The following is a 17,174-nucleotide window of genomic DNA, read 5'->3' as shown; positions in this document are numbered from 1 at the left end:
AAATTCACACAATATAACTTTCTGTGCTATTTATACATCTAGGCATTTTTATTTAAATAGGAATAATTATGTTCAGGGGGATCTTTAATGATTGGACAACTCAGGCTAAATTCTTTCAAATCGAATGGCTATGTTTATAAGTTTGGTTAACTAAACTCCCTTACATGTTTTACATTGCATGTATAAACTTACATATTGAATTTTATTTTTAAATGTTTTCAGTACCTGACTAAATGAATTTAATAACCCCACTCAGCCAAATGCTCCCAAGTACTTAAATGACTTTTGTAAATCTATTAAACCACATTCAGTTCTCTTAAATATTCCAATCACATTTACAGTTGGATTTTTTTTATACTATTCTCTTTTTTTGGCTATGCCCATAGCATGTGGAAGTTCTCGGGCCAGGGATTGAACCCCAAACCACAACAGTGATAACACCAAATCCTTAATGGCGAGGCCACCAAGGAACTTCTCTTATACCTTGTAAGAAGCATAGCTAGTTCTGAAAATTTTTTAGCATATGAAAGGCAGGGAGAATAGTATAATGAGCGGCTGTGTCCCCTTTCCCAGCTTCAACGTTTATAAATTCATTACCAATCTTGTTTCATCTATACCCCACCCACTTCTCTCTTCTCATATTATTTTGAAACTAATACCAAACATCATATAATTACATCCATAAATATTTCAGTAGGTACCCCTGAAAATACTCTATGTATTAATATAAAACATCAAGTGATTGTTCAAATTGCCAATTGTCTCTTAAATTGTGTGTGGGTTTTTTTTTTTTTTTTTTGGTTGTTTGAATAAAAATTCAAGCAAAGTCCATGGTTTATATGTTTTGTAATCCTCTTTCAAGCTATAGGTTCACCCTCTTGTACTTTTTACTTACTGCAATTTGTTTGTCGAACAAATCAAGTTGTGTGTGGCCCTTAGAGTTGCCCACAGTCTAGATTGTGCTGATTGCTTCCTTGTACTATAGCTTATATGTTCCCCTTTCCACTGTATTTCCTATAAATTAGAAGTTGGATACAGAGGGGGGCTTGATCAAATTTAGTTCTACTTTCTACATGTATTCTTTCTTTAGTTAGTTAAGACACCTTCCTAGATGATGGTGTATGGTTTTATTAGGAGCTTATAATTTTGGCTGACTCTGTTTTGTGATATCAGCAGCCACATGGACACTCAACACTCAGAGTCCTGGAGTTCCCTCGGGGGCTCAGTGGTTAACGAACCCAACTAGAATCCATGAGGTTTCGGGTTCGATCCCTGGCATTGCTCAGTGGGTTAAGGATCTGGCATTGCCGTGAGCTGTGGTGTAGGTCGAAGACGCAGCTCGGATCTGGCGTGCTGTGGCTCTGGCGTAGGCCAGAAGCTGTAGCTCTGATTGGACCCCTAGCCTGGGAACCTCCATGTGCCGCAGATGCGACCCTAAAAAGCAAAAAAAACAGAAAACAAAAACAAAACAAAACAAACAAAAAAAAAACTTAGAATCCTTACTTTTCAACTAATATAATCAAGTCTAACTCACAAATTTTTAAGTGATGCGACACAGAATGTTTTACTGAATTATCTACTGTAACAAATCTCTTACATATTACAAATACTTAAAATATTGAACGTACATATATTGACACAATGATTAGAAAACTTATTTCACAGATTTTTGTACCATGGGTTTGAATTACTTCATCATTTCTATATTTCATTCTGAATCTTCCAAGATCTAAAAGGACTCACTAAGAGGAACAAAGGTCTTGTCATGATCAATCTCACTGGACTGGACCTTTATACTTATCTAAATAGGAAGCTAGGCATATATGGGTTAAATTTTAAATGTTTATTTTTTAAAGCAAATTTATTAGATAACAGTTTATGAACACATATGCCTAGAATCTAGGTGGAAACTGTGACATGTATGTCCATGGCAATTCTTCCTGTGCCTCAAGAGTACCCACTAAGCACTTTTTTATGGTCTTCGTGATAACAAGGCACTGCCTACACATATTCTTCAAGTGGTGTTAATTTTGTGTTAAAAAGATCACTTTGGCAGCAGTGTAAAGAAGGGACTGTAAGGGTAGAAAGATGAAGAGCAATTCTCATCGCTAGAAGACTGTCCAGAGACCTCTGCATCGGTCCACACTAGTGATGAGAATCCTGTTCTTGCGTCTAGCAGGATGAAGGAGAGTGATAGAAGGGAGAAGGGCATTCTAGCAGATATTAAACATGCAGAACTGACAGAACTTGATAAATTTGATGTGGGACTGCAAAAACGTGAGATTTAAAGGATGACATGAGGCTTAGGTGGCTAAGTGAATTTTGGTGTGATTTTACCAAGGTAATCAGTGGGACATAGAAATAAAGATGGATGGATAGATTAGATAGATAGATAGATAGATAGATAGATAGATAGATAGATAGATAGACAGACAGACAGACAGACAGTTGAGTCTAAAACTCAGAAGTGAAGTCTGGGCCAGAGATTTTCAATGTTGAAGTCACCAACAGTAAGATAATATGTGAAGTTGTGGGGGTCTCTGAGACCACTTAGGGGCAAACGTAGAGTAAAAAAAAAAAAAAAAAAAAAAAAATGAGGAACCCAATACAAAGGCACACCATCACTTAAAGGGGAAGTCAGAGAAATGAACCCACAAAGGAAATTGTGGGGTAGTAACCAGAGAAACCAGAAGTGAGCCAGGAGAGATTTCTTACGGAAACAAAGGCAGCTGAAGGAAACCAAAATGGCCAGTAACTGTTAAGGACCACAAAGCAATCAAGCAAGATACAGGCAAAGTTTTTAGTGGACTTGGTAATTAAATCTTTTTTTTTTTTTTTTTTTTTTTTTTTTTTGTCTTTTTGCCATTTCTTGGGCCGCTCCTGCGGCACATGGAGGTTCCCAGGCTAGGGGTCCAATCGGAGCTGCAGCCGCCAGCCGACACTACAGCCACAGCAACTCGGGATCCGAGCTGCGTCTGTGACCCACACCACAGCTCACGGCAACGCCTGATCTTCAACCCACTGAGCAAGGCCAGGGATTGAACCCGCAACCTCATGGTTCCCAGTCGGATTCGCCAACCACTGCGCCACGATGGGAACACCTAAATCTTTTTTTTCTTCTTCTTCTTCTTCTTTTTTGGGCTGTGCCCATGGCCTGTGGATGTTCCTGGGCCAGAGATCAAACACGCACCACAGCAGCAACCCAAGATGCTGCAGGGACAACACCAGATCCTTAACCTGCTGTGCCACAAGAGAACTTAATTCTTTCAAGAGTAGTTTCGGTGGTGGCATTCTCTAGTGGCTCATTGGATTAAGGATCCTGCATTGTCACTGCTGGGATGCAGGTCACTGCTGTGTTGCGGGTATGATCCCTGGCCTAGGAACCTCCACATATTATAGGCAAAGCCAAAAAAAAATTTTTTTAAATTTTAAAGGAGTAGTTTCAGTGAAAGATTGGCAGCAGAAGCCAGACTGTAGTCAGTGAAGAAATGAGTGGGAGGAGAGGAATTAAAGTTGGTGAGTATGGACAGCTTTTTCTGCTTGGGCTGGGCAGAGGAGAATTGTCTTGTTGTCCATGTGAAGGATTTAGAAAGGTAAAGAGGAGTGTTTGTCGTTTGTGAATGGAAGTAACTCAAGCTGAGGGAGAAGACTAGAGTGAGATGTTTAGGGATGGGGAGTAGAAGAAGAACAATAATATAAATAATATGATGACACAGAAGAAAGGGAATACAAGGAGTAAAACAACTGATCAGTCAGATAGGATTCAGAACACAGATGGAAAGAACCTTGGTAGGGTGAGGTAAGGATGAGTCTAACTGCAGATGAGCTTGGAGGTTAAGCTTTTTAAGAGAGTTCGCCCCCAATAACTGCTAGTTTATCAGTGAAATAAGAAACAAGATCATCTGATAATTGGGGAGCAGAGAGGAATAGGAGATTTGAGGGAAGTAGTGAAGGTTTTGAAGACCCATTAAGAAGGATGATGCAAGAGAGTATTGACTAGAAAAAAAAAGGTGTAGTGAGAGAGTTCCCATCGTGGCTCAGTGGTAATGAACCCAACTAGTATCCATGAGGACTTGGGTTTGATCCTTGGCCTTGCTCTGGAATTGCCGTGGGCTGTGATGTAGGTCACAGACCTGGCTGGGATCTGGTGTTGCTATGGCTGTGGTGTAGGCCAGTGGCTGCAGCTCCAACTGAACCCCTAGCCTGGGAAGTTCCATATGCAGTGGCTGTGGCCCTAAAAAAACCAAAAAAAAAAAGTGTATGAGATTATAGAATAATGTTGGGGGTGTGGCTGAGATTGAATGCCAATGATGTGTAATATTCAGAAGCAGTAAAATAATTTTCCCTAGCTATGCAAATCTACACAAGATTAGAAACAGAAAATAGAAATGTTCCATAAATCAGGAGGGATTCATGGGGCTCAGGTATTGATAACTGTTAAGAGCAGATGGAGTGAAGCAGTTTGGATGAGGTGCCTTGGGGTCTGAGCCACAAATGATGGAAGAGATGCCAGATGGAGACCATCTGCAAGGGGAAAGGGGTCAAGGATTGGAACTAATGCTCTATGGTGTCCCTCACATAAAGCCAATCATATGCCCTCAGAATCCCAGAATTGACTTATTGATATACAGTCATTTTAACAGAAAACATTACTGCCATGAAACAACAGATTAATTGTAGGAGCTCACTCTGAATGGACAGGGCTGAACTTGAGCTCCCCAAATTCTCCATTTTTTGTAGCAGAAGCAGTAACAATATAACCCCAAAGTCAATTGGGGTTACGGACTTCTGAAAGTTTGGTTTGGTTTGGTTTGGTTTGGTTTGGTTTGGTTTGGTTTGGTTCGGTTTGGTTTGGTTTTTTGGCCTTGCCTATTGTATATGGAAGTTCCTGGGCCAGGGATTGAACCTGAGCCACAGCAGCGACCCAAGCCACTGAAGTGACAATGCCAGATCCTTAACCCACTGTGCCACAAGAAAACACCTGACATTCAAGTTTTAAATCAGAGCAGATATGAAACAGAAAAGAGTTATTTAAAGGATTCTTTTATTCTTTTTTCTTTGTCATTGTAAGGGGGCTATCTACTTGTTCCATGTTCACTTTCTCTTCTCTCTTATTTTCAGAAGCCCTGTAAATGAAGAAAACCATAATAGTGTCATGCACTCCGATGGTAAGAGTCAAAAAGATGTTTTATTTATTGACTTGTTACCTCAGATACGGAAGTTTGAGTCAATTATTCTCATAGGGTGATTAATGAGTCATTATCATCATTGGTTCATGTAAGACCCCTCTCTGTTTTACTTATCTATTTATTACCTCTTACCTCCATAACCTACTCCCTTTCCTTCCTTCCCCTTACCAGAGACAAATAGTCTAATGTATTTAGTGTATATGTGTCTTTTGTATGTGTTCTTTCATACTGTTGTATGTGTATATATTTCAACGTACATAAATATATTATAGCTCACTCTGGCCTTTTTTTTTTTTTTTACACTCAGCATAATGTGTTTTGGGGACGGCTCATCCGTGTTGTGTGTCTGTGTATTTAATTTGTTGCTGTTAACTACTGCACAGCACTCTATGGTATGCATCCCATGCATTTACATTTTACTTCCAACTTGAATACCGTGAATAATAGTGCAAAGCACTTCCTCTCCACATCCCCACCCATGGTCCTCTAAGAGGCTGCCTTTAAGATGTATATCCAGCTGCAGAATGGCTGCTTGGAAAGTCTGGAATGTTTGTTTTGACTGAGTAGGATGAGAGTGCTCTCTAGAAGAGCTGCTGTATATTCCCATCACAGGGCATGAAGATTCCAAGACGCCTGCCTTTCACTAGTGCCTGGCATTGGGCAGCTTTCCAGTTGTTGCCAGTCTGATACGTATAAAATGATGTTGATGTCTCGTTTCCTTTTCATATCTCTGCTTACAGTTGAGTTTGAGTACTTGATTTGTTTGTTAGCCTTTGAGGTTTCCTCTTCTGTAAGTTGCCAGTTCTATCCTTGGACCATTTTCTTCTTGGAGTTGGTATCCTTTCCTGGTTGACTTGCAGGAGTTCCTTGGTATTCCAGCTATTGACCCCATGTCAGAGGCAGACTTTGCACATATTTTTTCTCATTCTGTCTGTTGTCTATTAGCTTAGTCCATACTGTCCTTTACTGAACATAAATATATCTTGATATAATCAAATTCATTAGTTTTTTTGCTTTGTAAATTTTATCTGAAGACCTATACATAGGAAAGAAAAAAGATTTTATTAAAATACAGTTGATTTACCATGTTGTCCCAATTTCTGCTGTACTACAGGTGACTCCGTCATATATTTTATATATATATATATATATATATATATATATATACATATACACACACATTCTTTTAAAATATTGTTTTCCATTATGGGCTATCCCAGGAAATTGGATATAGTTCCCTGTGCTATACAGTAGGACCTTGTTGTTTATTCATTCTAAATGTAATAGTTCACATCTACTAACCCCAAACTCCCAGTTTATCCCACTTCTTCCTTCCTTCCCCTTGGCAACCACAAGTCTGTTCTCTATGTCCATGAATCTGTTTCTGTTTTGTAGATAGGTTCATTTGTGCCATATTTTAGTTTCCAAATATAAGTGATATCACTTACTTGTTTTTCTCTGACTTACTTCACTTAGTATGAGAATTTCTAGTTGCATCCATGCTGCTGCAAATGGCATTATTTCGTTCTTTTTTATGGCTGTTTAGTATTCCCTTGTATTTATGTACCACATCTTTTTAATCCATTTATCTGTCCATGAACATTTAAATTGTTTCCATGTCTTGGCTATTGTGAATAGTGCTACTAAGAACTTAGAGATGCATGTATCTTTTTGAAGTATAGTTTTGTCTAGATATATGCCCAGGAGTGGAAATGCTGGATCATATGGTAGTTCTATTTTAGTTTTCTGAGGAACCTTGATATTATTTTCCATAGTGGTTGTACCAATTTACTTTCCCTCCAGCAGTGTAGGAGGATTCTCTTTTCTCCACACCCTCTCCAGCATTCGTTACTTGTAGACTTACTAATGATGGCCACTCTGACCAGTGTGATATTGAGCATCTTTTCATGTGCCTTTTGGCCATTCATGTGTCTTCCTTGGAGAAATGTCGATTTAGGTCTTCTGCCTATTTTTTGATTGGGTTGTTTTTGTTGTCATTGAGTTGTATGAGGTGTTTTTATATTTTGGAGATTAAGCCTTTGTTGGTTGCATTGTTTGCAACTATTTTCTCCCATTCTCTTGTGTTTGGGGGTGGTTTTTTTATGGTTTCCTATGCTGTGCAAAAGTTTGTAAGCTTGATTGGGTCCATTTGTTTATTTTTGTTTTTATTTCTATTGCCTTAGGAGACCAACCTAAGAACACATTTGTATGGCTTATGACAGAGAATGTTTTGCCTATGTTCTCTTCTAGGAGTTTCATATTGTCATGTCTTTTTTGTTTTGTTTTGTTTGTCTCTTTAGGGCCACATCCAAGGCATGTGGAGGTTCCCAGGCTAGGAAACGCCAGAGCCACAGCAACGCCAAATCCGAGCCACATCTTCGACACACACCACAGCTCACGGCAGCGCCAGATCCTTAACCCACTGAGCAAGGCCAGGGATTGAACCCGAAACCCCATGGTCCCTAGTTGGATTCGTTTGCAGTGTGCCACGACTGGAACTCTGATATTGTCATGTCTTATGTTTAAGTCTTTAAGCCATTTTGAGTTTATTTTTGTGCATGGTGTGAGAGTGTGTTTTAATTTCATTGATTTATATGCAGCTGTGTAATTTTCCCAGCACCATTTGCTGAAGAGACTGTCTTTTTCCCATTTTATATTCTTGCCTCCTTTGTTAAAGTCGAATTGACCATGGGCGTCTGGGTTTATTTCTGGGCTCTCTCTTCTTTTCCATTGATCCATATGTCTGTTTTTGTACCACTTCCACACTGTTTTGACTACTGTAGCTTTGTAGTATTGTCTGAAATCTGGGAGAGTTATGCCTCCTGCCTTTTGTTTTCTCCCTCAAGATTGCTTTGGCAATTCTAGGTCTTTTATGGGACCATATAAATTTTAGGAATATTTGTTCTAGTTCTGTGAAAAATGTCATGGGTAATTTGATAAGAATCACATTAAATCTGTAGATTGCTCTGGGTAGTATGGCCATTCACAATATTAATTCTTCTAATCCAGGAGCATGGGTTATCTTTCCATTTCTTTGAATCCTCTTTAACTTCCTTGATAATTTTTTTTTTTTTTTTTTTGCCATTTCTTGGGCTGCTCCCATGGCATATGGAGGTTCCCAGGCTAGGGGTCGAATCGGAGCTGTAGCTGCCAGCTTACGCCAGAGCCACAGCAACGCTGGATCTGAGCCGTGTCTGCGACCTACACCACAGCTCACAGCAACGCCAGATCATTAACCTGCTGAGCAAGGCCAGGGATCGAACCTGCAACCTCATGGTTCCTAGTTGGATTTGTTAACCACTGCACCACAACGGAAACTCCTTCCTTGATAAATTTTTTTATAGTGCCCAGCAAATAAGTCTTTCACCTCCTTGGTCAGGTTTATTCCTAGGTATTTTATTTGGAGAGAAAAATATTATCTTCTATTTTCTTCTACGAAACTTATATTTAGGTCTTTGGTCTCTTGGCAGTTGACCTTTGAGGAGTTTGTAGAAATCCAAATTTGTTGTCTCTTTATGTAAAGTCAGTTTTCTCATCACTATATTCTGAAATCCACTCTTTTTTCATTAATTTATACTGCCACCTTTACTGTATTAGCTGTATTAGTGTGTTTATGTCTTTGTACACATGGTGTATTTGTGTGTGCATAATGTGTGTTTCTGTTTGCATGTGTGTAATTTGGGTATCTGTTTCTGAGCTCTCTGCTGTGTTCCATTAGTCTATTTGTTTTAATATCAATACTACACTGTTTATTATTATTGTTTTATATTATGTCTTAATATTTGGTAATTTGTTGATGTTACTAAACACTTGAGCAGTAAAATATCTTTTTGAAAAATCCTATTAACTTGATTTGTTTGATACATGAAAGTAAATCCTTGGGAGCAAATAAATCAAAAACTGTGAGCTAGTTGTGATTTTCTGGTCATACCTTTGTTCTACACAAGCCCACAAAATCAAACATGTGTATTTTTCATAAAGAAAATAAAGAGTGTCTTCATTATGTTTTGGTTTTTGCATTATTTTATGAAAGCCAATGAAATGATTTTGTAATTAAATTCCAAGATTCAAAAAAGCCATAATAGGGATCTAAACCACATGTTCTATTTTGTACTTACATACCTTGGGTAAAGCAAAAGTTCTGTTAGATTATAAACTGATTTGAATATTATATTGCATTTCATAATTCATGTTAAACCACTTCTTAATTAGAGTATATTAAATTGTATTCTTTTTTTAAATACTTTAGGTACTGGAAATCTCGATGAGGTCAGTTTTTCTTTCCTTCTTATATTACTGTCAATAGAATATTTAACCATTACTGTGATTCATTATCTTTTTTTCTTTTTTTGTATTTGAAGGGCCACACCCACAGCATATGGAAGTTCCCAGGCTAGAAATCAAATCGGAGCTATACCCCACAGCCTACACCACAGCCACAGCAACACCAGATTCAAGCTACATCTGCAACCTACACCACAGCGCACAGCAACGCCAGATCCTTAACCCTCTGAGCAAGGCCATGGATCAAACCTGCGCCCCTATGGATACTAGTAGGGTTCATTACTACTGAGCCACAATGGCAACTCTGTGATTCATTTTCTATTGGTAAAGGAACAAATGAAAATTCTTTGGAGTTAATGATGGTATTTTTTCACTTATAATCTTATTTTATCTGAAATGCTTGAGACATTAAACACCAATTATTACACTGACTCATAGTAATTTTGCAGCACTGAACATGAGCTCAGGTCTGGCTATATATCTGGATTATATAGCTGGATAGAAAATGGAATCTTTTTGTGTTTATTTTCTCAGTCTACTTCTAAAAAGGAAAAAAATATGTTTTAAACATTCCAAATTTATATGCAATTAAATTTATGTTTGTTTTACTGAGTATTTGAGCAATGAAATATGTGTATGTTCCCTTATTAAATAATTACAATTAATCATCATTGTTTTTCTTGACAGGAGCAAGAGAGTGAAGGAGAAACATATGAAGACATGTATGCATTACATTTTTTTACCATGATATTTTCCTTCTAAGATAAATGCAATGATTTGTAAGAGGGGGTGCAGATAGATATTCAACACTAGAGGAGAGACGCTCTATTGTTCAAATAAAGGGCTTATAATGATAACATTTATTTCAGTACAAGGGACTAAAGATTCTTTTCTTGTCTAAGGATTTTTCAGAGGACCCTGTTCAAATGCCGTTGTGAAAGGAGTTGGGAGCCTACACCCCACTAGATAGCCCACAGGCAGGGAATCCAGGGGCGGGAATCTGTATTTGCCACTCTTGGCAAGTCCTTGGGCAAATGCATTCATGTCCATGTAACACAATCCTCACCTAGGCAGCCCTTCGCCTCACAACTGTTCCATGAGAGACAGTTCAACACAGCACCAGATGCCAAAGTGTCGGCCTGCTAAAGCAGAAAAAATGTTTAAAATAGCTCCAAAAGAGACTTCTGGGTGGCCCAAGACTAAATTTCTCAGAAAATGAGGGAAAGTAGAAATGAGCATCGTATTTTATCTTTTGCTGATTCAGATACCTTAATTTTCTCTACCCAGTTCTTATTCAACTAATTCTGACTAAAAGTTTGGGAATTAAGGTTTGCACATACACATGTGTATGTGCACTTGTACCAGTGAGTGTGCACATGAGAGAGAAAGAGAGAGAGAGAGATGCATGCTATTCATGCCAACAGGCCTCAAGAGCAGGGCCTTTATGGGAGTTCCCGTTGTGGTGCAGTGGAAACGAAGCTGACTAGTATCCATGAGGACATGTGTTCAATCCCTGGCCTCGCTTAGTGGGTTAGAGATCCTGCAGCTCTGATTTGACCCCTAGCCTGGGAACTTCCACATGCTTCAAGTGCAGCCCTAAAAAGCAAAAAAAAAAAAAAAAAAAAAAAAAAAAAGAACAGGGTTTATGGACAGTGGTTTCTACTTGCTGGCATGAGTTTAGGGGTAGCAGAGCCTTTGGAAGGTATCCTCATGTATAGGCCTTCTGCCGTTTTTAAGAACCATCTCATACACCCAGGAATTTTGACAAGCCTTGGCTTTGTGCCTTCACCTGTACTTCAGACACTGCCTTCTGTGGTGGGCAGGAACTCTCTGGAGGGTGAGCCCTAACACATCCATGCCTGCAGATGCTGAAACAACCTAACAATGTTTATCCTCAGAGAAGCATCCAAAGAAAAAGAGAAGAAAAGAGAAAAAGAGGAAAAGAAGAGATTAGAGCTGGAGAAAAAAGAACAAAAAGAGAGAGAAAAGAAAGAACAAGAAATAAAGAAGAAATTTAAAGTAAGACCTCGCTTGCTAATGAATGAAAAGGAGTAACTTCTTTTTTTTTAATATAATGGGTTTTTTTTAATATAATGGCTTTTATTTTTTTCCCTTATAGCTGGTTTACAGAAGGAGTAACTTCTTTTTTTTTTAATATAATGGGTTTTTTAATATAATGGTTTTTATTTTTTCCCTTATAGTTGGTTTACAGTGTTGTGCACGTGTACATTTTTTTAAAAGGAGTTACTTCTTTATAACTTTCACACAAAAGGGGCACCATTTTTGAAACCTTACATATTTGGAAAATTTAATCATTGTTTTCAAGAGTAACTACCTTCATAACAGTAAGGTTTTTGTCCAATACTCTCCCTTATCTTTGCACTAAAAATGCAATATAAGAAAATTCAAATAGGAGTTCCCACTGTGGCTCAGTGGGTCAAGAATCTGACAAAGTGTCCGTGAGGATGCAGGTTCAATCCCTGGCCTCACTCAGTGGAGTTAAGGATCTGGCATTGCTGAAATCTGTGGTGTAAATCACAGATGTGGCTCAGATCTGATATTGCTGTGGCTGTGGCATAGACCACAGCTGCAACTCCGATTCAACCCCTAGCCGGGGAACTTCCATGTGCCGTGGGTGCAGCCATAACAAGAAAAAATAAATTAATTTTTTAAAAGTTAAAAAAATAAAATTCAGATAAAATATGGCAGCTTATGAGTTGCATAAAATCCAAATAAAATATAGTTGGAGCTCAAGAAATTCTACGTCGGTTGAGTGAATGAATACTTGGTTGGTTCCTTAAGACCCTTCTTGACTCTCCTCATCATGCATTTCACGTTAACCTACTTATAATAGGAGCTCAGACCCACACACTTAGCTATTCCTGTGGCATGTATAAAGTGGGGCAAGGGACAGGAGTGTCTCTGGATCAACCATACCTGTCTCAGAATCTCCAAGCTACTCTGATGGCTGATGTCTAGACCTGACTTACATTTTTGCCTGTGTTTTAAGCCTGTGTACATATTGACTTCTGATACTTGCTCTTTCTCATCCCTCTTCATCTGCCTGGATTTCTGACCTCTGTCTTCTCTGATGTCTAATTGTGTGACTTCTATTACTGCCACCACTAAGACTGCACTTGCAGAACGTACTGGCCTGGCTAGTCTGTCTTTGAAAACATGACCCATCTGGTGTGGGTTTGATATGTCAGCTACATTTAGAGTGATTATCTGGGTGACAAAACTATTCTTCACTTTAAAAAGGATAACATTATCAAGTTTCCTTTGAATATTTAATTCTTCCAAAACATTTAATATGTGGTTTAAATTATAGAAATGTGATTTATATACAACTTCCCAGTATATTTCTTATAATAAAATAAAGATTCAACAGCAGGGCACAGGGAAAATGTAAAGCTTAGACTCAGTTGAACAGATGGGCATTGAAATTCCAGATGCACCTGTGAGTTATTTGATGGTGTTCATGTTACTAAGCTTCTCTGAACCTCAGGTTTTTATTTCTAAAGTGAGTAAACGATAGCTCTCCTGAAATTTTATTATGGCATTAAATAAAATAATGCACATAAGGTGCTGTATCATTTATAGGTTCTCATTCAGTTTTTCTTACTATATATAATTAAAACTAAGATTGCAGTATGAACATCAAAACATTTTAATCATACAGTCTATATGGTTACGAGCGTTTAGAAATTTTCAAGCGTAAAACATGAAAAACTAATTTCTTAAATGAAAAATTTTATAGCATATCTATTATAAAGAGATTGTTTATAGTTTTGAAGGAATTATATAAAGATTTTCATTGTGGTTTTTTTCTGAAAAATCACATTGTTTGGCTTATTCATTCAAATAATATTTGTTAGTAAGAAAAAATAGGATATAGAAATCATGCCACTAAATATGAATTTGTAATTTTTTTTTCCCCCTCTTTGCAGCTCACGGGCCCTATTCAAGTCATCCATCAAGCAAAAGCTTGCTGTGATGTCAAAGGAGGGAAAAATGAACTGAGTGTCAAGCAAGGAGAGCAAATTGAAATAATCCGCATCACAGACAACCCTGAAGGGAAATGGCTGGGCCGAACAGCCAAGGGGTCCTGTGAGTGCCAGTTTCCTAAAACTTCAAAGTGTTTTCTTTTTGGGCCAATATGAATGTGAAAATTCTTCCAACAGGCATTACTTTCATAGGCATTAAGTTGCAAGTATGTTATAGGGTGGACAAAGATGAGAAGATTTTTAAAGGACGGGCATGGCTCCATTTTCACCTCATCTGTGTAATCTTTTTAGTGGGGGAAAAAAATGCAAACATTTATATTATTCCAGGGAGGAGCAAAGAGCATTAGATGCTTCACGGACGTTAAAAGACAAAAATGGTTCGTATGAATCACCTTGGAATCTCGAAAACTGATTCAAGGCTTATCCCAAACCACAACAGTGTTAAGACTTGACAAGGTACAGTGAGCGAGCCTAGGAAGTCTGTAAATCAGAATTGCAAGCAAAGAAATAAAGGGAAGATTTAGAGAGCAAATGTGCAGTGAATAACAACTCTAGGATATTTAAACTTCAGTTACTGAACATGAGTCATTCCCCTTTTGGTAGACGGCTATATTAAAACAACGGCGGTAGAGATTGACTATGATTCCTTGAAACGGAAAAAAACCTCTCTTGGTGCCCTTTCATCAAGACCTGTTGAAGATGACCAGGAAGTATATGATGATGTCGCAGAGCAAGAAAATGTTAGCAGGTATGTTAAATGCAAATTGTACAGCAAATCAAACAGTCTCTTTGTCAGAGATTGTGTATTTTTAAGGTGCCAGAATTTTACTTTCCACATTCTTACTGCTCTCTATCACTAAACTAAATTACCGTTTGCAGTCACTTCAATATGGTTGAAAAGTTGTTTGAAATTCCATAGTCTTTTGTTTTGCTCTTTGGTTATACGTATCCAATACTACTTGAACTATAATGGGCCATTTGCCGGGTGTTGCCAAAGGTGTTGTCAATCCGAAATGCCAGTTTTCAGTATTCATTCAGATGTGATCTTAGGGCTATGCCTAAAATAAATATGATTTTGTAAAATATGAAGCATGAAGTATAAAAGTTAGCTCTGAAAAATATAAGCCTTTTTGCTGTGAAATTTCCAAGCCTAAATATATTTGTTATTCTTATTTGAAAACATAACAGAAAAAAAAAATGGGTTTTTCCTATGACTCTGTTTTGCTCTTTAAGAGTAAAAATGTCAAAGCTCAATCCCTTTTGATCCCGGGCATTGAACTAAGGGTCCAACTGTCCATGACCCATTCATTCCATTAGATTAGCACGAGCTTCCCTGCAAAAATTATGGGAACATCTTCCTGGGGCTGAGGAACTGAACAAGGACATCCTTTCTGGAGGAGCCCAGAGGGGAAGCTGGCCGTCTTCTCTCACGTACCTTTCCTTCCCTTCTCTCCCTTCTCAGTCTCCAGCTCCCTTTATTCTTGCCTCCTCTTGTCGTCTTCCTAGCTTTGATCTTTCTTGTTCTTTCTTCTCCTTCTTCTTCCATTCTCCTTTTCCTTTCATGCCTTCTTCCTCTAATATCTTCCTTTCCTGGTAAAGCCATAATCCCTTCAAGCTGAAGGAAAAAGAGGAAGAAAATCTCCCAGCGCAGTGAAGAATCTTCATTTTTCTATGCCCACTTTGTGGAATTGGGAAACCCCCATGTGATCCTAAAACTTGTGCTCTGTGCTAGATCTTCACTTGAGAAAAAAAAAAAAAAAAAAACACGTATCTGCATTCTCCACAACTCAAAACACAAAGAAAAACATGTTTTAATTACCAACAATTTTAAACATGTAAAATGTTCAGATGTTAACATACTAATGAGACATATGAAGAACTAAACGTCCCTCTTGTGGTCTTTGAGCTCATGGCATCATTTAAACTTATTTTGCTTTCAGGCAGTTTTGTCTTTCTAAAATGAATGATAGCCTGCAATGCCTTTTTACTGTGTTATGACCATAAATTATGCAATATATAGCAAAACATGCAATGTATACACTGGAGTTCACAGATTGTAAATTGTAATAAGTTACACATTGTAATAAGAAACACATTGACCTTGTTTGAGATTTAGTAAATGCCAATTTGGGGGTTGGTTGAAGTTCCAAATGGCCATATTCTGAGAGTTACAGAATTTTCTGGACACAAGTATATCATACCATGTTTATTATCAACACGTATACCTTATGTTTGTCTTTTATCTTAAAATTTTCTCTATTAAAGAACCTCAGTTATGTTAATACATACATATTCACACTGAAGAACATACTTAAGAAAAAAATAATCCACAAAAAAGGGATGATGTCCTTAAAATGAAGTCTTGTTTACCATAATAGGTGATTATTTTCCAAAACTAATGCTATGGCCTTTTCCGTTTTCTCTGCTGCGTGCATACCTCCACTCTACAAGGCATCTCTAGTTAGCAAACATGTAGCAGAAAAAGAATTTTCTATTTAACACACTGGGGTTGGAGGAAGTGTGCAGTTTTAATGCTCAATATCTTAAACAAGTAAAGCACCACAATATTTCCTAGCTTCTGTTCCTCCCTTATACATAATTAATAAGAAAACGAAAGAAGAGACATCACTTCTACGCAAGCTTTGTTTGAAACTACAGCTGCTGCTGGCAGAGATCTCATAACAGAACATGCTTTGTCCTTAGCAGAACAAGGAAAGATGCTGAGTATAGCTGGCAGCTTGTCCTGGCACGAATAAGAGAAGGCACCGTCCTCTCCTCTGCCTCCCCCAGTCGCCTCCTGGTTCCTCGCACTCCTGATTCCTCCAGAGTAAGGAGTGCTGACTGTGCACTTCAAACTCTGAGCAGACAGGAGGCTTAAAAGCCCAGGTCCTGGCAGCTGTTCCCCCCTTTCTTCTCAACTAAGCAATTTTTGTCATAATTAGGAAACGAACAAAAGGAAATACAAATGCATGTACCACTCTTACATCACATAAAACGCTTTCTTCTATGTATGTTCCCCAACCTTTTTCCTGCCACTTATCCTTTCCTCTTTCTCCTTCCTCCTCTTTGCTCACACTCCTTCCCCTTACCTCTGGTTCCTCTGATCGATGGTTTGAATTCCAAAGAGGAAATTGAAGAATTGTTCTAGAAATGAAATAATGTATGGCGACTTGGCTCCTGATTATTATAACCCAGTTCTTTGGGAATGGGGTATGAGAATCTCCAAGATGGCATTTGTTTTATTTGCCAGGATTGGCAGCCAACCAAATGTGCAATTTTTTCACATAATTCTAACTGCTTGCTTTATGCTCTAAGGAAGTATCAAAGGCAAAAGCAATGGATGTGAAAGTAGTTTGTAAATAAGTAGAGAATATACTTAAACCTCATCAAAAATCAGTTCCTGGCATTCCCATTGTGGCTCAGTGGAAACAAATCTGACTAACATCCATGAGGACGTAGATTTGATCCCTGGCCTTGATCAGTGGGTTAAGGATCCAGTGTTGCCTTAAGCTGTGGTGTAGGTCGTAGATGCAGCTTGGATCTGGCATTGCTATGGCTGTGGTATAGGCTGGCAGCTACAGCTCCAACTGGACCCCCAGCCTGGGAACCTCCATATGCCGCGGGTGTGGCCCTAAAAACACAAAAGACAAAAAAAAAATCAATTCCTAATTATATATTAAGCCATTTATAGCAT

The 17,174-nt window shown here is 38.2% G+C and overlaps 1 protein-coding gene across 8 annotated transcripts in view; it reads left to right on the top strand.

Moving 5' to 3' along the window:
* Positions 1-17,174, top strand: part of FYB1 (FYN binding protein 1) — a 181,561-nt gene that overhangs the window by 135,767 nt on the left and 28,620 nt on the right. For all 8 annotated transcript variants that reach the window (XM_085002134.1, XM_085002135.1, XM_021076648.2 and 5 more), the window contains exons 4-9: positions 5,122-5,168; positions 9,439-9,458; positions 10,161-10,195; positions 11,372-11,492; positions 13,424-13,583; positions 14,084-14,228. In XM_085002134.1, coding sequence (XP_084858260.1) covers positions 5,122-5,168; positions 9,439-9,458; positions 10,161-10,195; positions 11,372-11,492; positions 13,424-13,583; positions 14,084-14,228 — 528 coding nt within the window. The remainder of the gene's footprint in view (positions 1-5,121; positions 5,169-9,438; positions 9,459-10,160; positions 10,196-11,371; positions 11,493-13,423; positions 13,584-14,083; positions 14,229-17,174) is intronic.

Source organism: Sus scrofa, chromosome 16, assembly GCF_054392235.1.
Source record: "Sus scrofa isolate SSC_HxYL_T2T_F1_AM1 chromosome 16, Sscrofa_HxYL_maternal_Yorkshire_Landrace_v2.0, whole genome shotgun sequence".
NCBI lineage: Eukaryota > Metazoa > Chordata > Mammalia > Artiodactyla > Suidae > Sus > Sus scrofa.
Note: the sequence above shows the minus strand (reverse complement) of the source record. Positions and strands in the feature narration are given on the sequence as shown.